The 25,500-nt window shown below is 36.6% G+C and overlaps 2 protein-coding genes across 2 annotated transcripts; both read right to left on the bottom strand.

Moving 5' to 3' along the window:
- Positions 1 to 343: 343 nt before the first annotated feature.
- On the bottom strand, positions 344 to 6,174 carry LOC127960054 (growth/differentiation factor 5-like). The gene is made up of 2 exons (XM_052559596.1): positions 5,342 to 6,174; positions 344 to 2,949 (listed from the first exon to the last, which is right to left on the bottom strand). Exons 1-2 carry the CDS (start codon positions 5,967 to 5,969, stop codon positions 2,087 to 2,089), a joined length of 1,491 nt encoding a protein of 496 aa, XP_052415556.1. The 5' UTR covers positions 5,970 to 6,174; the 3' UTR covers positions 344 to 2,086.
- A 7,822-nt stretch (positions 6,175 to 13,996) lies between these two features.
- LOC127959991 (syndecan-4) lies at positions 13,997 to 22,931 on the bottom strand. Its single transcript, XM_052559497.1, has 4 exons — positions 22,671 to 22,931; positions 16,174 to 16,335; positions 15,459 to 15,657; positions 13,997 to 14,986 (listed from the first exon to the last, which is right to left on the bottom strand). The coding sequence occupies exons 1-4, from the start codon at positions 22,731 to 22,733 to the stop codon at positions 14,826 to 14,828; spliced, it is 585 nt and encodes a 194-aa protein (XP_052415457.1). The 5' UTR covers positions 22,734 to 22,931; the 3' UTR covers positions 13,997 to 14,825.
- Positions 22,932 to 25,500: the final 2,569 nt, after the last annotated feature.

Below are 25,500 nucleotides of genomic sequence, written 5' to 3'. Positions count from 1 at the left end.
TTGCTTTAGATGTTTGGTAATTGTTTTCTCTAAAACCAGACTAAGCAGTAGTACTCCATGAATCCATTGATTAAGTGATCAGCAACGCATTACATAGAATATTCAGTTTCATATTTGTTGTAAAGTATTTTCCTGTCATTAACAACAAAGCCACATATTGACTGTTTTTGGTGTAAGTTGTGCCATGCAAACATTTGTTATCTTCTTGTCACATTTCTCTGCAATTTTTTTTTTCAGACAAATGATTTGATGATGAAAACATTGTACCTGTTTAAGATGTGCATTGTCTCTCTATCAAAAATGCTTACAAAGAAAAATCACTTGTAACTATTTAGTTCTGGGACCTTTTGTTTATTATGAATATCTGCTTCCTTCAGTTAACATAAATTCCTGGTTTAAAGTTTCCATTTATTTACAAAAACAAAACAAAACAAAACAAAAAAATAATAATTAAGAGTGCAGACATATAGTTAAACTATCTGTGGTATAGTTGTTGAATTAAATTCACTCAATTTAAATGCCATATTTTTAAAATGTAATTATAGGCTATAGCTTTCAATATATTTGTACAAAAATGTTTTCAGAATGGTTAGCATCACAATATGCGTTACATGCTGTTACTTTGGGAAGTAACTTTGACTGGATCATAAAAACAACAACAACAAAACACACATCCAAAATTTCCTTCAGCACTAAAAGCAATAGCAACATGTTTCTTTTGTAAAACAAAGGTTAAAAAAGAAGTTTAAACTATTTACTTAGCATTGAAATACATTTAAATCAATTAAAAAAACATTTTTTTATATAACAAGACATTTACTCAAGATGTATCACTTAAAGAAATACTTAAAATGTGCTTCTGTTGAGCAGCTAATAATATGAGGACAAAAACATCAACCTGTGGTGAGTAGTGGTGTCATTTCACCAGCAAGATTCACAATTCTGCACTGACTAAATCTCTGATAAATCTACATCTACTATAATTGAATTAAATATTTACTTGTTGCTTGCAGTTACATGTATTCCAGCAAAATATACTGAATGGCTGTCAATGGAGACAGATGTTTTTAGCAGCCAGATGGTGTGGTTATGACATCTACCAGCAGGGGCAAACTGAGCCAAATGTATTAGCAGAAAAGCCATCGGCTAGTTTTGAAGAGACACCTGCATTTGACTAGGGAATCTGCGGCGTTTTATTGGCAGATCAACACAGGTCCGTGTAAACAAAAAAATACAAATGTAAAGCAACAGTGTTTGTTTGTTCTGAATCCTTGTTGTGAACTCCAGATGTTAATAATGATCTACATGACAGGGTTGTGCAAAATTCAGAATGGAAGAATCGGCTCTCTTTCAGTTCATGAGTGTGACCTGAACTTAGCCACATCTGACAGGAAGTTCATTTGAATGACAGGAAGAGGAATTTACTGAATTGCAATTCATCCCAAGCAATGCATTCTGGGAAAAGAAGTGTTTTTCCACCATATATCTATCTATCTATCTACCTATAGTCACAAGTTACATATTTCTTTATATAAATATGGTTTTGATAATTGTGAAAAGTATAAAACAATTTTTTTTTCGTAAAATGACTGTTGTTATTGCAATATAATTTTTTTAACATAACATTTTCATTTCCAGTTAATTTTACTGTTTAAATAAATCCATAAATTAGGCCACAATGTACTGTATTAAAATGACGAAAGTTTCTATATTGGGTTTTTAGTTTTTGTTTTCTTTCTTTTACAGGTATTTTTCCTGTATTTTAGATTTTGCATTGGATTGTGTTTTACAATGTTTTTAAAATGTATAAACAAGGGCTTTCTTCCTTACATTCACATTCACAAATTGCTATTCTGTTTGCTTCCTCGATTCAAATTGAAGAGTTCATTCTGAATGGTGCACAACCCTGTTTCATTTTGAATGCAAGTGTATAAGCAAATTTTTATAAAAAAAAAAAAAAAAAAGGGTTAGTTGACAAAGAGGAAAAGTTTTGGTCAAATAACTCTTGACAGAGGAAGTCTGGAAGTCATGAAGACCCAGTATGTATCTCTTCTGGTTGTTCTTTGAAAGTCTTCAGGATAACTCGCTACCTGCAACCACAGCTCTCCACCACCATGTCCTCGTATTGCTTGTACACCACATTATTAGCCGAGTCAATGTACAGAATACTGATGGGGCTGAGTCTGGTCGGGACGCAGCAGGTCGGTGGGGTGGATTTGGGATCCATGGAGTTCATGAGAGTCTGGATGATGGCGTGATTGGTAGGCTCCAAATGCGAGCGGATGGGAAAGTCGCAGAGGCCGTCGCAGTGGAAGGCCTCGTACTCCAGAGGGGCGATGATCCAGTCGTCCCAGCCCATTTCCTTGAAGTTGACGTGCAACTGCTTGCGGTTGCACCTCTGTTTGGGGTTCTTGGGTGGTTTTTTCACACGTGGCAGCGGTGCCCGACGCATCCGCCGCTGGGTGACGAGGTACTCGTAGATGGTCTTGTTGTCATGACCTGAACGGGCTTTGATCTCATTGTAAAAGAGCCCTTGCTTTTTCGTACGGTCAAACACCACAAGGAAGGCTTTTTCCTGATCTTGCCTTCCTGCCCGACCCAGGCCGAGTAATCGCAAGTCAAGTGGTCGGCCTTGATTGACTGCTTCCAGTTCTAAGCAAAGCTGAGGAGCGTTTCTGAAGTTCTCGAAATCTTTCCAGATGTTAAACACTTCCCAGGATGGGACGCTATGAGGGTTGATTTTTTGGGTCATCAGCAGGGTGGGTGTGTGCTTACCTGAGGCACAGGTGTACAGTCTCAAAGCTGTCGTGCCCCCAGTAAACGTGGCCTTACGAAAGTCCATGTGCTTCTTTCGGAGGATGCGCAACTCTAAGCCTAACAGACCCTCCTTCTCCATTGAGCTGATGTTGAAGAGGTACCGCTGACGCCTCAGGAGGGGCCCACGGTCATCTGAAAAAGTTAAGGTCAAAGGTCAATAAAAACAGCTCTTGAATTGCTTCAATAGTTTCATTTTAAGATTAATCTCTGTTAAAAGCACAACCCAAAAAATAGGATGATTTGCTTTTTTATGTACAACTTTTATAATAAGTCAATGTTTTCGATGTACAGTAACCATAGTAGTATCAAATTTTTTTATGGTATTATGGTAATTTTGGATAGTTTTGGACATCTGTAATAGTAATACCATAGATATTAGATACAAACTATGGTACTAACAGTACTACCATGGTGTCAGGGTAATACAGTGTTTTTAATTGGACACAATGTTTTTCTGGTCACAGTGCTCTTGTTTGAAGTAATGCCATGTTTTAGTTCAAATTGTATAATGATCATACTATGTTTTTTAGACATTTACCATAGTAATACAATGGTATCATGTGCAGTAAACACCATATTACATGAAGAAAGCAATCATTCAGTAACATGGTATTTCCATCTGATACCATCACTGTACTCTTTGATCTCTTCTAAAAGCATGACAGCTCATTTTTCCTCAATCAAAGCTCACAACTTAGTGATTGTGTGTGTGTGTGTGTGTGTGTGTGTGTGTGTGTGTGTGTGCGCATGTGTATGTGTGTGTTTGTGTGTGTGTGTTTATGTGTGTGTTTATATGTGTGTGTGTCTGTCTGTCTTCCTGGATCCAATGCAATGCAATGCAATATGAAGGCAGTCCATTATAAAAATGAAAGGTTTCATTTTATCCAAGAACAGTTTGCTTTCAAAAGACTATTAAAACCAGACGACCTCGGCCTGGAGATCACAACATACTGTAAACACAGCATTATTATCAACCTGCAGCTATTTACCAGTGGGCCTACCACCGTGACATATGGCTTTCACTAACATAGGCTGAAAAGACCATCTGAAGTGCATGGAGAGGGGCAGAGAGAGTGCAACTGATTAGCGCTGAATGAGTGTGTGTTTGTGTGTGTGGAGGTATAAATTACATGAATGGATGTACAGAGACATGATGTGCGGTCCATTTTTAATCTGAAAGAAATATTTATAACTTAGAGGAAATGTTAATTAAAAAAAAATTGAAATTTTGTCACCAGTATGAGCTGTATGATCTCCAAAAGGCTGCTTATTTTCATGCATTGAAAATGAATGGAGCACTATTTTGTGCTCCACAGATGAGGTCATACAGGTCTGAAGCAAGCAACAAATGTGAGTAAATGATCATTTGTAGGGAAACTTTTCCTTTAGGTGATGGAAAAACGCATGCTTTTTTTTCTCGGTGTCTACAGAGGATGTGGTAACTATAAATCTGCAAAGGGCATTTCACACGGCATAAACTAAAACCATTCAAAGCTTCTGAGGAGTCAACCTTGGAGCTACATAAAGCAGGGCCATTTAAATGCCATTTTAAACAGATTTACTTTGAAAAAATAAAAACATATTGAGGCCACCTACTTGTAACCGGCCCAAGAGTTTATTTACTTAAAGCAGAGGTCCATCACAAGTCTTATGCCAGATGCATATTGACACAGTTGGTTTGGTTCAGAGACCCAGATTAAAAAAAACGATTCTGTCGATTTAGTGTGTAGTGCAAAACTAAGCAGAAATAAGATGTTTTCAAAATGTATATCCACTGACTTCTTTCGTATAAACAGAATAGGACAATTTAGCGTGAATGCAGTAGATTTCAAATGGGCAGTTGACGTGACATTTCAAGCAGTGACAGCAGTATCCTGCCATTTGAAAGGCCATATAACATTTTCCTATGCAAGGTTGTTTTGTTTTTTTGTTTTTTTGGTCTTACCTGCACTTTTATGGGCTTATTATTTGAGAAAATATATGTAATATAAACTCAATGGGATATTTATTTTAATAAATCATTTGTTTTTCACACTCTCAGGCTATTGGGCCTGCAAAAATCTGCAAAAAACAATGTTGTCGCAATACATGGTGTAAGTAGTCACATTACAAACCTGAAATTACATTGCTAATACTAGGCTTTTCAGCTCATTTTAAATAGGTAAATTAGAAAAAAAACAATTAAAATTAGTTACATATAAATACATAAAATAAACCATTGTGATTTTGTTGTTCATCCATTTACCCAAAAACAAAAAAAATAATATAAATATAAAAATAATAATAATAATAAAACATGAGAATCATATGCAATATTACACTTTAAATAATAAATATTTGCAACCAACAAGGGGAAAAAAAGGAAGAAACTCTATTTTTCTAGACTTTTGATTCAAAACCTCCTGGTTACTGAGATACAGCCCTTTTGACAACTTATCAGTGTGACAACTTGCCCCGGTTATCCCCATAATGTGCATATAAAAGAACTCTCCAATGCAAAGCAGAATAAACAGGGATACCATACCTTGTCCTTTATCCACCAAGCTGGTGATGGTATTGGCCATCCCAGCCTCGTGCAGGACACTAGTATTGACCTCCCCGCTGGTCAGTGACCAGTACAGGGACAGCATGTAGTCATGGGGCGTCACTGAATTGTGTTTGGGTTCCTCGGTGTCCTTGTGCTTCTCCGCTCTCAGATGCGCAGGTGACGGTGGGATGCTTTTCCTCACTCCAGCACTGTTCTGACCAGCCCTGATCGCAGCCGGCGCAGGGGATTTCTGCGCAGAAACTCCTTTATTGTGTCCCACTTGGTGCTGGATTCTGGAAGAGGATGCGACTCTCGCCGCATCCTTGGGTACCCAAGAGCGCGCGGCCTCCCTGCGCCCCAAACTCACAGGGACCGCAGCGCGAGCCGGGTTACCCTCGGCCTTGATCAGAGGTGGACCAGCGCGGATGCGAGAGATCTTGGCGTTGTCTGAGGGCTTAACGAGAGTCGTGCCGTTGCGCGCCACCGGTAACCGTGGATTGGCTTTGGCCGCCCCGGTGCCCCTGTGACCGGCCACTCCGGTGATGGAGAGCGCCTGCGGGATGAAGTCCAGGTATAACAGAGTCCAGAAGCCCAATAAAAGAGGGAGACTAGTCAGAACTTTCATCCTCTGATCTTCCTCTGAGTTTCGGTGATGGAGAAATGACCGACGGCTCTACCATGAACGGGTCTGGAGAGGTAAAAATGAAGCTTTGGAAACGTCTGATCGATTATTCTGCGCAAATCATTGCCATGAGCCCCTCTCTTCAGAACCATAGTGATCCAGCTCTCTGTCGGAGTGGAGATCCAGGAGTAGGTACAAAAGCGCAGTGTCTCTCGGTGAAATCTAGCGGTTCTGCTTGATATCTTGTAAGGGACTTGTTTAAAATCCCACTTTTTCCAAGAGGGAAGGATGGCGTAATGCGCTCTCTCGCTCACTCTCTCTTACTTTCTCCGAGTTTGAACGCGGTCCAGTGAAAACAGCACACACACACACACACACACACACACACACAAACCTGCAGGTGCTTAAGTTGCGCGCAAACCTGAGCGCAGGAATTGGAAACGGAATTCCAACGCAAACGGGCTTAATTACTCTGATGTCATTCTGTCCAGATTTATTCCACTGCAATATTTCTTCTTAAAGCATGAGTCACTGAATACATAAAACCAAAAGCTCTGCATTAGGTCACCAGAATAAAGCACTGCTAAGGGTCCTCAATCTATGAGCCCCTGGTCAGATCTGGTATGCAAATTTTTCATGCATTAAACATGATTTCATATGCAAACTTCACTTCTTTAAAAAAGGTAAACGATTTTCACTCAGAAATCGATACATTTCGCAATTACAAAGAAGCAGAAAGTAACACACTGGTTTGAAATTTTGAAAAAAAAAAAATCTTGAATAGTACTTTCTTGTAAAACAGTTTGGTTTTTGATATAAATCATTTTTAACATTGTAAGAGCTGATGTGCAAATTATATTAAATATAAGTTTTATTAATGCACCCTTCAAAAAAAAAATTCTAAATTAAAAAAGGAAAGAAAAAGTAAAAACTGGTCAAAAAGAGCAAAATATTATCAATGAAGGAAAATATTTTTTAAGGATCATATAATTGCATCTTTTCACTTTTTACAATGTGCTGTATAACCAGAAGATCTAAAATAATAATAAAGATAATAAATGTAATAATGTGTCATAATGCGTATTTAATTATAATATTAATTTTGATATTATATTGTGTCTGTAATTTTGCATATTTATTTTATTAAATAAATAATAAAATCAAGAAATAAAAAACAGATACAAATAAATGAAGATAAATAATAAAATCAAGAAATAAATATATAAGATAAATTCATGAATGAATAGAGTAAGCAAATAAATAAATACATTTGAAGTTGAAATTATATTATGTGAGCAAGAAGCTGCTATCGGCCAATCAGAATCAAGTATCCCAGAGAGCTGTGTAGTAATATACAGGTAGTTTTCAGAAAGCACTTTTTATTGAACACTGAAAGATCAAATGAGGTGTATGGATTTCAAATTCAGTTGCCACATCATCTAAATATCGTCACACTGGTGGAAGGTCAGAGGTCACATGACAGATTTTAGGTTTCTGGGATGTTGAATCTGGCACTGCACTCTGTTTCTTCTCAAGCTCGACCATACATTAGTATTTAAGGCCTATGGAGAAAGAGTTTATTTCCTCAAGTCGAGTACATGGACTATTGGTAACGCTGTTAGACACCCACACACACCATTCCAATCCTTCCAAACATAAAAAAAATAATCCACCTCCGTAGACAAACAGAGGGGGGAACGAAGAGTGCTTCGGACTGCGCAGGTGAAGCTCGGGACACACACACACACACACACATAAACATGCTCATCCAGGGGTGAAAACCTCAGCGCTGGCCAGCAAACTGAGTGAACGCAGCACATTTCAACTGTCCGAGATGTTCGTCTGTCAGGATGTTTTCAGAAGATCGGAGGAAACATGGCCTGTGGTTTAACCCACACCCAGACGCACGGATCACCAGGAAGAGTTCTTCTGTGTGGATATACAGTCTGAGGCCACTAGAGAAAATACTTCTTTTTGGCATGTTTCTAATTTAATACAAATGTTTAATTAATCATATAATTATATATTATTATATCATTATTATATTATTAATAATAAACTACAAATAATTTCTATTTACATTTTTATTTAGATTTTATTTAGATTTATATTTATTATGCATTTGTTATTTGTGTTATATTTAATTATTATTAATATAAATCAAATTATGTATTATTAATACATTGCACTATTCATTCAAACTGTATTTTATTTCATTATAAACATGAATCATCATCATCATCACTTTTAATAATAAAACTAGAAATAATAATAATATGTATTTATGTATTGTAAGTTTATTCTATTTAATTATTAATTCATTTAATTCTTTATATAAGCTTATTACTGTATGACTTATTATATTTTATTATTATTATATATAACATTTTATATCATTTTTGTTTTAATGCAGAAATGTTATTTTATAATTTTATTTGAGTTTTTATCTTCCACTGTGCTGGCTGATATTTGGGCCCGGCCATACGTCTTTGACCCCCTTCACATTCCCTCGAATTGCCGTGCTACGCTGCTATCTTTGTGCAGAGAAATGTGCAGCTGTCAAGGTGTTAGACGTTGCAAAACCACAGACATTTCTCAGGTGCAGTCGTGGACAAACGAAATATAAAGGCCTCTTGTTCTGGAGAAGCCACAGTTTTCGACATTCTGCTAATATACATGTGCTCTCGACTCCACCTGCGCTGTGCTTCATCAACTCAAGTGAAGTTTAAAGAAAAATAAAAGATGGCAGTCACGACTAGGTGTCTGTACATCCATGTTTTAACTGCAGCTTGTTCTCCTCGATGACAGTATGATGAGTGTGTTAGTGAAACAGTGTTGTTCCTTCAAACATTTGGCCCACACTATTAACACAGACGACTGATTGAGCGGCTGAAAGACTTTTCACAATGACAGACTGGGAAAAAATGCAACATTGCCCCCACTTGGACAATTCAGGCTATTACTTCCAGAAAAAAAAAAAAAAAAAAGGAAGAAAGATGGTACTAAGTAGGCTAGTACATTTTCAATTCAAATGTCTGTGGGGGGTTTTAAACACTTTATAAAAGTCTAAACGAAATTACAATTTATATAATAAAGTACGTAACATTTGAGATACATGATCAAAAATGGGTGAGACGGACAGTTTGGGTTAGTTATTGATAAAGTTTTATTTCTCATTAATGGTTATAGTTTTATTACAGTTATTATGGTTATTCCGGTTTAGTGAAAGTGGTCCATGTGGCGTGCAAATGTGAAACAGACTGACGTTTCTCATGAATCATTAAATATTCGCAAAAACTACGTTGCAGAAAATACCTTGTACTATATGTTTTGGTATTTTAATTCAATTTAACAAGTACACCGTTTTCTAAAAATGTCTCGAAAAATGGCATTTTGTGATTGATATAGTCTACGACACTAGATCTAGAAAGGACTAAGTAATGTCTTCCACACACCAGCAGGTGGCAGTAAGAGGCAACTGTTCAAAAGATCATCGGCTGTGTATATACTGCAGTACAGTCCTACTGTAAAAGCACGTGAAACAGTTGTAGTGCACTACACCGAGGTCATGGCACCTCATCGTCTGTTACAATCAGCGAGTGACATCCAATTTTCCTCTCAAAACATTTTTAGCATTTTATCTACATTTTAATCGTTTTTTTTCCATTGCCTGCCTTTAAAGACGCACACGGTCAACATCACTGTACTGGAACTGCTCAGACTTATCTTTGTTTGCTTTTCATGTTTACTTTCCTTGTCTGACCTGCTAGTCACGTCCTACAGAAATAGAATATTATTATAGCTACGCTTCTCTGTGATGATAAGCACAGGCTAACAATAATTAATGAAGATTTGGTATGAGATCCTTACAAGATGCTACGGTTTTAAAATACAGTAGGCTATCAAGATTTTAATAGAGATTAAAGAGCCATGTTATGATATGCCATGTAGTAAAAGACTGCTGATATTATTAGTCAAAGCAACAGGGCTATATTCTCTTAGTAGCGATTCTTAGTAGGGAGTCTGGCACTAGCTAGAACTAGTAAATGTATAATTTTTGGTTTAGTTTTTAAAGCCAGTAGATAAAAACTTTGGATGCAACTGAACATTTATGCCATTGCTGATCAGAGGAAAGTTGATAATTTTTACAACATGTTTTTGATAAATGTATGAGGGAAAAAAAGATGTATATAAATAAACAATATTTTTTAAATGACAATAAATATTAAAAATATATATTACAACCTGCTCGGGAAAACAAATATGATTAAATGACAGAGGGTTCACCACACGGTGCAAACAAGGCCAGATTAGACTAGAAAAAAAAGAAAGCCAGACCACTTCTGGAAATGCATTCTTTGGACAGCTGAAATTAAGATCATCCTGCACCAGAATGACAGGAAGAAAAAAAGTATGGAGAAGGCTTGGAACAACTCATGATCCTTATAGATCCCTAATAGAATAAAACGCCTTGTCCTAAGAATTAGTCTGTTAAAAGCTACTGTCGTTATGTAGTTACAGACTCTTATTTGTGGAATTGTGGCTCATAATCTTATAGTTAACCGACTGGGAAATTTAGTGACAACTAGTCCTGGTCTTCCTTTTGTTCGATGTAGGAGTTACTTTCAAATGAGCTAAACTAGTTGCAATTAGAAAAACACTTATATAGCAAATGATAAAGAGCGTTTATATGACAAACGGTTTTTTGCTCCACCTGTTGTGTAAACAAACCCGGCCTGTAGGTGTAAGTGAAAAGGCACCATTCATCTTCCAATAGGATGGCGTAGTACGTGACATTTGGAACATTTGATTGTTTTTCTGATACACATTCAAATGTACTGCAGGAAATGCGTGTTTGTTAATGATGAAACTGTTCTGTGTGCAGTGAGGGAAAAAAGCAGCACAATTTACTTCCTTGTGCAGTCCATTCAACCTGTAACCGGAGGCATGGTGTTTTTTCCCTAGCAGACAAAAGATAAACTCATCATGGAAACTTTTCAATTTGCATTAAGATATTTTAACAGCACAACATTGTCAGATATTATCAATCACAAGGGAATTTCCCCATACAGGACATTTACTCATATCGGTGTTACCAAGTAGGTTTTAGTTGGTTTTCGTGAATGTCTAAACCAGCTGAATTGGCCTTGTTTCTCATGGCTCTTAGACTCGCTCAGGTCTATAAACTGATAGTGTGAGGTCAGAGAGGGCATGTGTTCAACACACCCTGTCATTAACCATTTTAATGTTGCATTATCATACAGACGATCACTTAAATGGGTATAAAAAAAAAAGTATTTATCCTCTACGCCAAGCTTAAAAATATATGAATATCATTGTGTAACAAAATATCAAACCAAATGGCATTTATTTTATCATCATTTACTCACCACCAACTTGTTATAAAACAGTATGAATTAAAAAAAATTGTAAACTACCTCTTTAAAAAAACACTTACGAGAAGAAGTGTGGCTGAATACTTTTCGGAGCGTATTTGTTTTTTCCACATGATTAAGCCTGATATACATATATATGATCAAGGACCATGCATGACTCTTTTTATCCTTCAATCCTAAAAGAAAACTAAGAGTCTGTATTCTCTTGGTATGCTCATATATTTTGGTAGCAAAGCAGACATGCATCAGCATGCTGGATAAGCACACACACACACACACACACACACCGTACACAGCTGCTTACAGTAATTTCTCTAGAGGTGGAAATTCCCAGGTTAACACTGAGGCAATTCGATTACATAAAGACTTTCCCATTATTCAAAGTTCATCTATCACGAACAGGTTCATGTACAAGTAAAATGCAAACCAAACCAGCAAACAAACATTGGACTTGATGATCTGTGAGAGCTATCTAGTCCAAACAAGCTTTTGAAAGCTCTGTGTAAGGCCCTTTAGTATACACACTCAAACAAACAGGTTCTTCTGCAACACCTGAGCTTCACCAAGAGCCTTCAAATGAAGAAGCATTTTCACTATAAGGACCTCGAGTTAAAAAGACATTGATTGTGCATTATAGATGTTTATGATTCTTCATTCAGTACTTTACATGTATTTGCACTACTCAAATTTTGTGCAGACTGCACATTATTCAAGCTATTACACTGTAAATTGTCTAACATTGTTACAAAGCACAGGAAACTATTTCTATAAAAATATAATTGAACTACTGATAATTTGCATAGAATACATTGTTTAACAATACTATTGTACACTCAACCAAACTGTATTTATTACCACTGTCTTACGTGGCTGCTGTTCATAATCTATATATAATCCTACATTGCATTCCTATTTATATTCTGTACACACTCTGCTTAATACTGTATATAGCAACTCCACTGTACATTCTGTAAATCATAGCTTCACTTACTCTGCACTTATATATATATATGTATAACACTATATTCTTGGACTTCTGGTTAGAAGCTAACTGCAATTCATTAGCTTTGTACTTGTACACTGCATAACGACAATAAAGTTGAATCTAATCTAATATGAGTTTTTGTTAACAGGAAAATTCAAGCCTAAAGTAGTTAAAAGAAATGTAGCGATATTGCCAAATAATATCACAATTTAAATTCACTAATTTTTATTTGAATGTTTTAAAATTTAATTTATTCCTGTGATGCAAAGCTGAATTTTCAGCAGTTGTCAATCTTTCAGAAATCATTCTAATATGTCAATTTGTCACTAAAGAGACATTTCTTATGCCAGTGTTATTTATTATTCTCAGTTGTGCTGCTTAATATTTTCTTCAGTGTTGTTGGATTTTTTAAACATCATCAACAATACCTTCAGTAAAACCATTTTATAATTTTTAAGGCACTGAATTATATTGGAGCCCCTTTGAAGTTCTCTAGAAGGTTCCATCAATCTGGGGAACCACAATGGTGGCTCATGTATATTCAGTTTTAAAGAACCGCAGCAAAAGGACTTTTGCAGAACTCATCCCAAAATATTGTGCATGGAGTCTCCAAAATAACAGATTAACGTCTTTCTTGACAAACAAAACTACAAAACATCATCTACCTTCCTTCGCTTCTTGCTGATCCTCAATCTCTGAACAAAAGCACAGCATCTAACTCATCTACTCAGCTCATGTGAAAAATGAAGCATTTCTGATTTCATACACTCTCCTTTTCTATCTAGTTCCAGTGCCTTTCTATACCATGCGACTAATTTTTAACTTGATTCAGGTGTGCACTGAAGCGGAAGTACTCATTTCCAATGATCCTTAAACATATGTCTTAAGAAATGTAGTGATGCAACATTTGAAGATTTCTATGGACGAAAATGCTCAAGACACATTTGTTTTTTTGCATGAAATCGCTTTATTTTTTAACAAATCAGAACCTGCATGCAGAAATCAATGATTCATTGACTTCAACATTAGATCAGTGATTTCATCTGGATGTTACCAAACGAAGCAGCAGATTTTTCTCTTTGTTATTTTACACCATGCTAGAAATGCACAGCTCATTCATGTTCCCCTCAACTAATCCAGAACATCCTTCTACAAAACATAAATAGATTCATCTTAAAAATAAGTCTAAAAGAAATAGAAACTCTTCCAAAAAAAAAAAAAAAAAAAAAAAAAAACACATCTGTCAAAAAACTAACAGCCTTTGAATTTTCACACTACTGTATATAAAACAAAATAAAAATTAAAATAAAATGATCACATGTACAACAGCTGAGAAGGGGGACAATCACCCCCGACCTGTAGGCAGGCAATAAAGTATGACAGTTAAATTAATACCAAAAAAGAAAAAAAAGAAAAGGGAATTAAAGAACATCTACAAAAACACTGAAAAAAAGTTAGTAATAGCATTGGTCATTGTTCTCAAACATAACATTTCCATAAATGTTTCTGAATGATATAGATGCAAAGCATCTGCGTTTCACAAACAGGATTTACACCAAAAGCGAATAGTGAGATGAGATATAAGAACAATAAAAAAAATTATTTTGGCATTTAAATATTTGGTAAATAAAAGGCTGTCAAGAAATGGCTAAGTACCAAAGTTTAACTTTTATTCAAATGGCTATATACAGATCCCTGGATGTACAAAGTCTGTTTGCAGTGAAATGATTCTCAATCAACAACATCGGTACCTGTTAAAGTAGCTTAGCTGACAGTCAAGCAGCACTGTAGTGGATCGAGTTCCTCGTCGCACAAAACCACCACAACAATGACATACAGAAACAAGGAATGTACCATAACACCATGGTTGAAATGAGTATACATTCGTATAGCACACTGATTTCAGGTTTTATTCTCACAGAATTTAGTTTCGAACATATACTGCATGCCCTCAAATTGCTTCCACCTTGAATCTTTTACTAAGGAAAGAAAAGTTTTACAGCACACCGATTTAAAAACAAAAGACATCTGATAACGTAAGAGGCTACAGTAACCATCCCTTCTGTAACACCAATTGTGACATTGACTGTTTTTCATAACGGCTGCTTCAATGGTCAATCCAAAGACTTTTACCTTTGATTGGATCCACTGCACCTTTTAGTGTTTTATTTATAAAAAAAAAAAAGAAAAAAAAAAAAGAAGAATGGACACAATGGGCCACATGGTTAAAGGCAGTAAGTGTGAGAGAACAAAAAGACAAGAACATCTTTTGAATCAAACGGGTTTGGCAAAAGACGCTATCCCCTCCGAGTCACTTTAAGATTTTAATACAAATGTCCAGTCAGAGTGAATAATTCGTGTGAGGTCCTTCAGCGGTTTTTGTGGTACGTGAGGTTGGCGGCGGCCTGTTGGGCCGAGGCACTGTGTGAGCTTATAGTTCAAAAGAGAGAGAGAGAAGGTATGTGAGGGTGAGGATGCTCATGCGTAGATTTCTGTGGTAGGAGCTTTCTTGTAGATGGGCGTCTTGCCCAGGTCGTAACTTCCTTCGTCTTTCTTCTTGATGCGGAGAACGAAGTGAACCAGCAGGACGATGAGGAGGATGGCAAACACCAGACCAACTGCTGCGCCCGCAATAATGGCTAGAAAACAGAAATAGAAAATGTGAGGGAGGCATAACCTTTTCACACAGTCTTAATGGACACCAGCAGCATGCCTGCATTTTCAAGATATACTTACGAATGTTTGAAAATGTCAGCTTTGTTATTGTATTTTCAGTAATTGAAATAAATTACAATTAATTGGCTGTAAAATTTAAAATTAGAAATGCTGCCTTGGCAGCTAACTGAAATTAGCTAAAGTACTGAATTTCAAAATATGAAAGAATTTTTTTTTAAAGCAATGTAGATATAAAATAAAACCTAATAAAAATGACATGCACCTAACTATGAAAAGCTGTTTTCACCATGGGGTAACAAAAAAGAAAAGAAAGAAAGGTATTTGCATTATTCTGTGGTGGAAACATAAGTCAGAATTGCGAGAAGTCTAAAAATACTAAAATAACACTGTATATCAAACTATCACTATTGCAAAGAAATCAAACAGTCTCCTCACCTGCAAGCACCTCTGTATTGTTGAAAAAGGAGTCTTCTCCAGCATGCGTCATGAGCACATTGCCGGGCTGGTCATCGTCTGGCATTGATCCTCCACGACGGCCAACCTCATTGAGTTTAACCAGAATATCGTTATTGACAGTTGGCCTCGGTGTAGATGGATGCTCATATTCAGGGATCTGATTGTTCAAGTTACTAGTCTGAGAAAGAGAAAATGGTCACAAGAAAGTCAATACAGAAGTTAAATCGATTGCATTTAAAACAAAAATCTGTTATATGAACAACATTTCAAATGATGTTTCATGAGTTATAGGCATGCATTTAAAAAAAAAAAAAAAAAAAAGATTTGGCAATTCAATTCGGATATGACCCATGAATTATTCATTTTAGACCAACGAGTCAGTCTGTGACTCAATCGAGAGTCACTTTGACATTCATTAAAAACAATCTGCTCATAAGAGTCACAGATCAGATGACACTGGCTGCATTGAGTATTTGTTGTTGTATTAAACCAGTGGATAAAACGCAACAGAAAGATGTGCTGTCTGTTTAATTGCTGTAATAATATAAAATATAATTTCAATTTAATTAAATTCTTTAAAGAGCATTTGACTTTAAAATGATTCACTTGTAGTAGGCGAAAGCTTCATTAAGAATTCATTATTTTGTTTCCTAACAGGCATCTCAATAGTTGTTACTCAGTTTGTCTTATCTACCTCGCTTTCTATGGTCGACTCTTCAAACCCAGAGCCAGAACCATCATCACCATCCTCATCATCAGCTGGTTTAAATTCAGCAAACTCAAAGTCTCCAGAAGACTCCAGATCCTCATGGGGCGACTCGTTTTTCAGAGGTACCCAGGTTTCGGTTTCTCGTACCTAAAAAGAGAAATAATTTACATGAGAAATTTACACTTGGCGCCATTTGTTCCAAGACAAATCACCAAAGAAAAATATGCAAAATCACTCCTTTGTAATGTAATCCAAAGCAAACATCAGAAATTGAAGGAAGTGTCACTATTAAATGACACAAGAATGACTTTAAGACCTGGTCTAAAACATCTCATATCACTTTAAAAGTTATACATGTTTCTTTTGTTCGGAGAGCAAACTTGATTTAATTAAAATTAAACAAAGCTGTTAATCGCTTGAGAAGAGCCATTTTCCCAATCAATCCCAATGATAACACTAACATGATTTATGTTTTGTCTGCTTTTCCTATTTGTTTCTTTCTCAAGACTCTGAAGGGGGTCGCACACCGGACGAGAAGCGCAGCGCCGCGTCGCGTCGCGCCACGTCTTTAAAATTCGAACACATTATTCTCTATGGGAGTACACACACCGGCGGCGCCATTCGGCGTCTGTCCGCGGCGCCCAGCTACGACTCAGAACGCTGTTCAAATTTCTGCCGCGCCACAGAGCGCCATCCGCATAGTTTTATATTAAAAAATAGAGTCTAGACTGTTTTCACTGTTGCTATGGTTGCAGGACATCAAAACATTCTTTTAAAAAAAGTTCTAAATTCTATTCTGAATGGCACTCAACTGTGATTCACACTGTAGTATTGTATTATAATCAATACAGTCTTAACCTTAAAGCGAGTTGGAGAGGTAAGAGGCAAGTTAGTGCAGGTTTGGCACCATTGTCTAAAACGATGCAAGAATTCATCAGACAGGGGCTGAGGGTCTTTATCTGTCTCGCTCTCCTGCTCGCTGTCAAAAAACAGATTTAAATCAAACCTGACTCACTGAAAAGTTTCACATACCGGGAAGGCAAAAAACATTCATAAGGCACAGGTGCGCACTCATTGCGTAACCACCTTAGACAAATTTCAAACACACCTTACTGAGGATTTCAGTAAGGCAACAATGACTTCAAGTTTAAATCGCAAATACAACTTTTAAAAAACAAAATGTAATACTTAAAATGGCTCTACACACAAAAAGGAGTTTTTTTATTTTATTGTTTTAAATGGAGACCGGGGGGACCGCCTGACTCATTTTCCAGGAATACCAGGATCATGCAAACGTCACATGAAACTACAAGTCAGTTCTAGCCTGCTCTGTTGTTCAAAGATAATAAAAGAAAAATAGAGAGCGAGAAACAGCCAATGACAGAAACCACAAGAGGGTGTGGGGAGAGAGACCGACATACTTTATGGTTTTCAGCCTTACAGTGCTGTAAAACCCCACTCCAAAATCCCCCTACATTATGAAATACTGAGCTCTGAGGAGAAAAAAAAAAAAAAAAACCTGTCTAAGAAAGTACAGCGGATACCATCTGACTGTAAAGAGGCGTAAAGCAGTGGCTCAATTAAACCAATGCTTAAATTCTCATAAGCAACCATTAACTTCTCAGTAAATATATACAAGCCACTTGAAAGAGCTTATAAAAAAAAAAAAAAAAAAAAAACAACCCAAACTCAAAGCTCTAGACTAAGACGGACCACTAAAGAAAGTCCCTCAATTTCTCAGTCGCAAATTATTTTTGGTTTTAATTTCTCAGCAATAACCAAAAAAACCCTCACCGGCATTTAAAAGAAACAAAATCAATAGCTACATAAAATAACTACATAATAAAGAAGTTTGTAAATGTTCATGCTGCTTTTGTCTACACAATGGATGGAGACAGGCGCTGTCAGATTCAAAAAGGACAAAACCAACAATTAAAGCAGTATGAAAACTGGTGCACACTTGAACTTGAGCTGAAATATAAATTATTATTCATATCATTGATTTTGCAAATCATATCTGGCATCAGTGACTAGTACAGTAATCAGTCATCCAGATTTGAAATGACATAAGGGTGAGTAAATGAGTAAGCTTTATTTTTGAGTGAACTATACCCTCAGGCAACCCTCATGACGGCTGTATCATAAAAAGATGACAAGTATGACTATGGCTCTTATCCTCAAAGTAAGCTGTAATGCCAAGGAGGGAGAAGCCTGTGTAAATGAACCAGCTTAGTAAACCAGGCCCAAGTCAAGACTAGCAAAGCTAGGAGAAAATCCAACCATCTGCTGAAAAGTGGTCTGGCATCTGTTCCAGTGAGTCACAATGGGAGAAGCTAAGAGAAGATAACTCAATCTGTGACTCATCCATTACTGTGAAAAACGGTCCATGGTGATCAGGCGATTATTCACTGTTTGAGTTTAAAGGCCAATATTTAAATAACCATGACTGTTTGCAACTTAGTTTTACCAAGCAACTTATGGGTGTGAAAAGTCACAGAAGGTCAGAGCATTTCACAGAATGTCTCCTCAAAATGCCTAGATTCAGTCTGGGACTCACTGGTGAACCATTAAAGCTACACTACATTATCTGCTGTTGTGTTCTGAAGATTCTCCTTGTTGTCCTTTCAGGTCACAACCAATTACAGCCTCAGTCATCAAGACAAATGGTGTCTGTCGCGCCCACCAATCGGATTTACCAGTGTATTGTGTCATATGATCTCCTCTTGAGATACACTCCTCACCCAGGACAGAGTGAATGTCCTACTTTTCACATAAACACACTTGCATGTCAGGAGAACTCCACTTGCACCAGGGCAGAAAGACTCACCTGCCTGTTAAACAATACGTCATTGTTCAATCACACGCCAAATTCTCACCCTGACACCTGTTCAAAGTCCTGAAACATTTAGTAGGAAACAGGATTGGACTCTTCCTTCGAAATCTTTAACTTAATCAAACAAAAGGACTATTCAGCCTCATTGTCATCAGCCTCTATTCTCTCGCACAGGAAGTGCGATCACACTTTCCTTCTATCTGTTGGTGGCTTTCATTAATGAAGCTTCTCGCCATTAAGTCAAAGACTGTTTAATACACAATGAGCCATTCTGAATAGCCCAAACAATCAGTATTGTGTAATCTAGACATGGGGAGTTCAAGCTTTCTGAAAACAGACCTTCCCTGGCTGGCTAAAACCTGAAGTTAACAAAGACTTTGATTGCATTCTGGGGTCAAAAATGAGCCAAATACATGCTTGATGGTTTTCAAGAGATTCACCAATTAACTATATTACACATCTCTAAAGAATAGCACCCATATCACACTATTACACCTATGTGGATTCAACAGGAAACAATCACGTTCAAACCTATTTAATATATCCTATGCCTAATTAAACTTTAATTACTTTTTATAGCAGAAATGAGATTAATACTTACACACTGCCAAAAAAAGATAAGAAATTTGTGATCATTCAGATAACAAAATTTTGAATGACCATTATTGCATTAATAATGTTTTTATTTATAGAGCACATTTAACAACATAATTATGCTTAAGTGCTTAACAATCAGAAATATAGTCAATTATCAAATATATTATGAAAGTAAAAATCTAATAAAAATCTAATGAGTCTCAAGACTAGCTTTAAAACCATCCAATAATTGGTTAGGTCCTGAATTATTATTAATACTATACATGAAAGGAGCTATAAAAGAGCATTCTGAACAATTACAAGACATAGGAAAACAACTTGAAAGGTAATCCAGGATATACAGCAAGTTAGCAGTAAATGTGTTATTAGATGTGAAAGACCACCATGTGTTTGTAGGAACATCAATGGAGTGGTTAGACTCCAAGATTTCTTCAACTCAAGTCTAGAGAGCTGAGAAACAAGACGGGTGTTTATTTGAAGAATGGGTATTTTCAGGAGTACAAACATTTACACGCCAAGAAAGACAAAAGGATGGAATTGCCATTGCTTAGGGGGAGGGTGTAGTCCACAAAGAGACTTTACTAAAGACTGGGTAGTAAAGCCAGTTCAGATGAGCACATATCACAAACCTAATTGCTAATATGTTATGAGAAAACTATCAATTAGTACTCAAGCACAAATAGAAGCATCAAAGTGCTATCATCCACACCAATAAGCAGAAAAAAAGAAAGGGGTAAAAAAAAAAAAAAAAAAAGAGGAACCATCATTATGAAGGACAGCTGGTGGATGATTATTAGCATTTCCAACTAAAGCCTGACTAGCATATGGTTAATGGCTCCACAAGCAACAGAACTGGAACGGTGACGGATGTGGTCTGCTTAGTGACTCTGGAACACACAGGATTCCCTTTACATGGCCTCAAGATATTCCTTTGGACTTGCAAAACAAGAGCAGCCAGCATAAGGCACTGCACTTATTTTCATTACACAACTGCGTTCACAGGCAGAGTTGCTGTAATAACTTAAATTCTTCTTTCATCCAAGCAGCAAATAAAACTCTCGCTCAGTGCCAACACTTCAGCCCGCAAAAGCAATTTAATAGGCCAGTGGACAGCAATGCAGAAATCATTATTACATCCTGGCGAAAGTATTTATCATGTCCACTGCCTTTCAACAGCCATTCAGTTGAGCTTTGCACCCTAATAACAACTGAACAAATAAAAGCAAACCTATTCATATGCAAATCTCCTCATGCCTAATTCATAACACAATCATTATCAAGACAACTAGCATGGCCATTTCACCTAAAAAAATAAAAATAACAATTCATGTTATCTTTTAAGATAATGATTAAGCTATTAATGTGACAAGATACTTTGTGATAAATCTAAAATAATTTTCCCCCAATGTTAAATGAAAGATTATCACAGTATGCGTTATAAGAAAATGTAAACACACTCACGTTTAATTCAGTGTGTTATTTGCCATTTATTTGTAATTCTTTGTGATATTTAATAGCAATTCCTGAAAGAATAGGGTTTCTATACCAACATTAATAGCGAGAAAGACACAAACTGAGAAAACAAACAAAAAAAAGTGTCACATAGTTATATATAGGATACTAATCCCGAGAGAGGGGAAAAAAAAACAAAAAACTTTTTTTTTCTCCAACATTCTTTCTAACTAGAGCTTACATTTTATATCAGCTTAGGTGGTGGAAGCTACACTCAAATATTCAAATATAACCAACCCCAATGCCAAATCGAGAATAACCACTCATACTTTGCCTATTACTGATGTTTAAAGTGTCCATGTCATGTTGAGTTTAAGCCACACAAACTTGTCCAGTGGCTAAAGAGGAGAGACCTGGATGAAAGAGGTGGACCATTTAAATCTGCCGAACTGTGTGAAATCCTGAAAGAAGGGCTGGTCAAGGTCAGGAGGGGTCACATTCCTCAGGAAAATGCTAAAGAATGGATAGGGAGGGGGATGAAAGGAACACAGACACTTCTGCATGATTTTGAGGAATGCTGCGGCCTTCTCTGCTTCGAAGGACATGGCCCTTGGTGTGTGTGAGCTTGTTCTCACATTCCCACCCGAGATTATATCACACCATCCAATGTACTACTAACAGCACAGCTGGTTTACTGTTCTATTACATGTAGATTACACAATATTACACACTATAACAATGGACAGACAAGGTCAAGATGCAATACAAAAGCTGCATCTGTAGGTGTTTAATTGTAGATAAAGATCGGTGGCAACACCTTTCCAAAGGTCTGTGAGAGATTGGGCCCACAAAATTTGCATTTTAACTTGTGTGAGTGTGGCTGACTGACCCAGCAAACACACTGGGTGGCATTTGTCTTCTATTTCAGCTCCAAAGACATCTGCAGCAAGCTATTCTTTTGAGTTATGAAAGAACTGGTCAACACAAAGCTGTGGCATCCCATTCACAGGTGCTCCAGTGGGTGATTCCATAATGAACAGATGGAAAATTAAGCATCATGGACTGAATCCAGCCTAATCAAATAGTTCCCTAAGGGCAAAAACTGTCACATGAAAGCTAATGCTACTCTTGTGAGGTTAGTTACCAAACAAACACGCGCAAGACTAGTTTGGTGCCAAAAGCCATAAAACTACTCTCTTAAATGCATTTCTTACATCCCAACATAAATATACACGCGGACAAATTGAATATCACAAAACCACAACTAATTGTTCCTTGTCTAATCTTACATTTGAGGTTTATTTGAAGTGCGTGCCCATTGGAAAATTCGACCAAAGAACGAGAAGACTTGACTACACGCCTGACAATTAAACTAAAGCTGAATTATTAATCTAAAGTGTTAGATTTGTTGAACATATAAATTAGAAGCCTTTGTTGTTTCAACAGGTCTGTTGTCAGGGAGATAATGTTTTAGCTAGCACGAGAGTAACGTTAATACCTTTTTACGTCGTTTGTAATTAACGAAAACAATTTTACTCGATTATACCCTTAGAATCATAACTGAATGTAATATTAAAGTTAAAATTCACAAGATGCTCACCGATTCAGCGAAAACAGCAGCAGCCCCAGACAAAACCACCAGCATGAGGTAAACTTTCAACATCTTCTCTTCAAAATATAGCTCCGATGCCTAAAGTTGTTATCAGTTTCCGAAGTGAATCACTTCTATAAATCGAAATAAACCGGTCCTGGTTTTGTAAGTCCCTTTTTATGTCGATTCAATGAGATTTATATCGCGTATTTCTTACTCCTATCCTCTGTGTTTGTACGCAGTATTCCTGTGAAACGTTAATGAGTGATCCAGTTTAGTTTTATTTAGAGACCGACATAACCCCGCCCTCTTCGTGTGCAGCCAATCAACACACAGACAAAAGCAGTGACGTGATTTTCGGAAACTCCGGTTTACAACAAAATACATAAGAAAAAAAATACACACACAATACATTAGAATCCATCATGACGACGAAGCATGTTGTAAACAAAAAAAAAATACGTTTTTTGACTATATAAAATAATTGTTTTAAGATTAATCTCTTAATAAATACAAAGTCCTCCGTTTTCTGACAATTACATGTGGTTGACGAACTTAATATCCATCCTTAAATTATGAAATTATGGAATAATGAATGTTTGAGGAAGTTTTAGGAAGGATAATTAGGAAAGCGAAACGCTCGTGGAAAGTTCAATGACGTAAACTTCCAGGTTTTTTTCATAGTAGGCTACTTTTTGATTGTTCTTCCCTTTTCCCTTAAGCGTTTTGCAAAAACCGAAAACCACAATGATATTTAGATGCCATTGCTGATAAAAAGAGTTTTTTTTCTGTTCTTCTTTTTTTCTTCTTCTCTAGGCTACTGACAACATTTCTTAAACTCGACCAGATGGCTTGCAGGTCTTAGTTGGTTTAAGCTGGTTGATGGTCTCCCAGTCTGTTGTTCAGATTTAGCTGGCTAGGCTTAGACTACTTATACAGTTACATTCAGGTTTAGGTGGTGTTGCATCATAGAATTAACGGTTGTCATTTACACTAAAAGGCGTCAGTTTGGTCACAGTAACTGGAAAATGATGGAATAACTCGCTCTTTCTATTCAAGCATGACTTTGAACTTGAAACCACTTTTGCAAGTCCCAACATGATACTGTCATTGAATATGCCCTACTCCCAAGTCCACTTTATTACAGTAGCCTAAGTCATTTCTTGGTACCGTATAATCACTGAAATCATCAATTGTTTGTAAAGTCATTAGAAATATACTCTTAGAGCAGGCACTTTTTTTAATTAGGTCAATTTTTGTAATGTGTAACTATTTATGATTAGAATGCAATGCAAATCATCCAGTACAAGTCAATAGTTAATCAAGACTGTCATGCTAATAAATGTCTCTAATATATGTAAATGGTTGTTGTATAGGACTTAAGGTTCAGAAATGCTGCAAATACTTCTTAAATGCCTAATTTACCTGGCAACGAACTTGATTCAGATTCAAATTGACTTGTTAGAAGTGGATAGGTGAATGTGATGGTATAACAACAGTTTAGCTGACATAATACCCTAACCCTAATCCTAACCCTAAAACTCATACAGCCATTATTATTGATACAATGTTAACAATAATTACATACATTCATGCACTTCTACAGCATTTGTCTTTATATATTTAAAAACAACAAATGTCCAATTATCTTCTTATGTCCTTGTTGTCCATTGAGGAATCTTACAGTATTTCTTGCTTGATTACATTATGTGTTCTTCACATCTGCTCATACAGCAAAGTTTAAACATCAACTTCAGATTGCTTGTAAAATTGTGGAAAGTTCTTCTACGCTCAAACCAAGTTGTAAAAAGTACCAGCTGCGTCACTGACCTGCTGCTCATGAGGTCTCAGACTGTCCTATATTATGAAGTGCAAGAAGAATCTGGCCTGACTTCAGCCTTGATTTGTTTAGTCTGGGACTAGAGTACATTTTAGACAACGTGAAGGAAGCGTCCTGAAAAATGCAAAAGATTAACATGTTTCTTAAAGATGGTATTTGCCTTAAGATTGATAGTGCAGAGTTAAATACATCTGTGAATGCATACAACGTGAGAAATGCGGACATAAGCAAATAGCTTGTAGAATCTTCATTCTTAGTTATTTTGTAACTCACTTTCAATTTAGTGTAATTTATTATTTAAGCAGAACAGACAAGTGCGCTCCATATTCTTCAATATTTACAATTCCACCTATAAGCTTGTATTTAAATGTAACATTTCAGAGCTCATGGGTTGTCAGTGTTGCTATTATGCCGTCATTGATAATCAGTTCTCTAGCGGCTGCTGATCCAAGAGCAACAATGGAAAAGTTTAGGCAGAGACAGCAAACACTGCAGCTCGGGTCAGCTCGTTCAAGCAGTTGTGGCAATCAAATCCACATGGTGTACATTAGAGAGAAGCGCCTGGCTCAGTGCTGCTGTACGCTGGCCTTCTCCACATCCCCGCCTCGACTTTCACTCAGTCATAGTCCGTCTTCTTTCTCCACGTAAAAAGCAAATTCCTCCCAACCTCTGACATAGTCTGACACACATTCCAATTCAAGTACAACAATGGAGGCCTTTGTGTTGCTCTGCTGTGTGTGTGTGCGTGTGTTTGCTTTTCATTTTTTTATTACACTCTAGATGGGCTGGAAGGTTTAATCATTTTTTGAAGCCATATTGCTGGTACGTGTGTGATCTCACACCTCCAGAACACAAAACACACACAATTGCAAACTTTATGACTCTTTATGGTGGGAAAAAAGAGTTCTGTGTGGACCCTTTGCTCTTTTGTGTTACCTGTACCTTTCTTTCTTTCTTTGATGGGAAACTAAGAAAAAATTACTATTTTATTACATGATT

This window comes from Carassius gibelio, chromosome B6, assembly GCF_023724105.1.
Source record: "Carassius gibelio isolate Cgi1373 ecotype wild population from Czech Republic chromosome B6, carGib1.2-hapl.c, whole genome shotgun sequence".
Lineage (NCBI taxonomy): Eukaryota > Metazoa > Chordata > Actinopteri > Cypriniformes > Cyprinidae > Carassius > Carassius gibelio.
The sequence above is the reverse complement of the archived record's forward strand: the minus strand, read 5'-3'. Positions and strand labels throughout refer to the sequence as shown.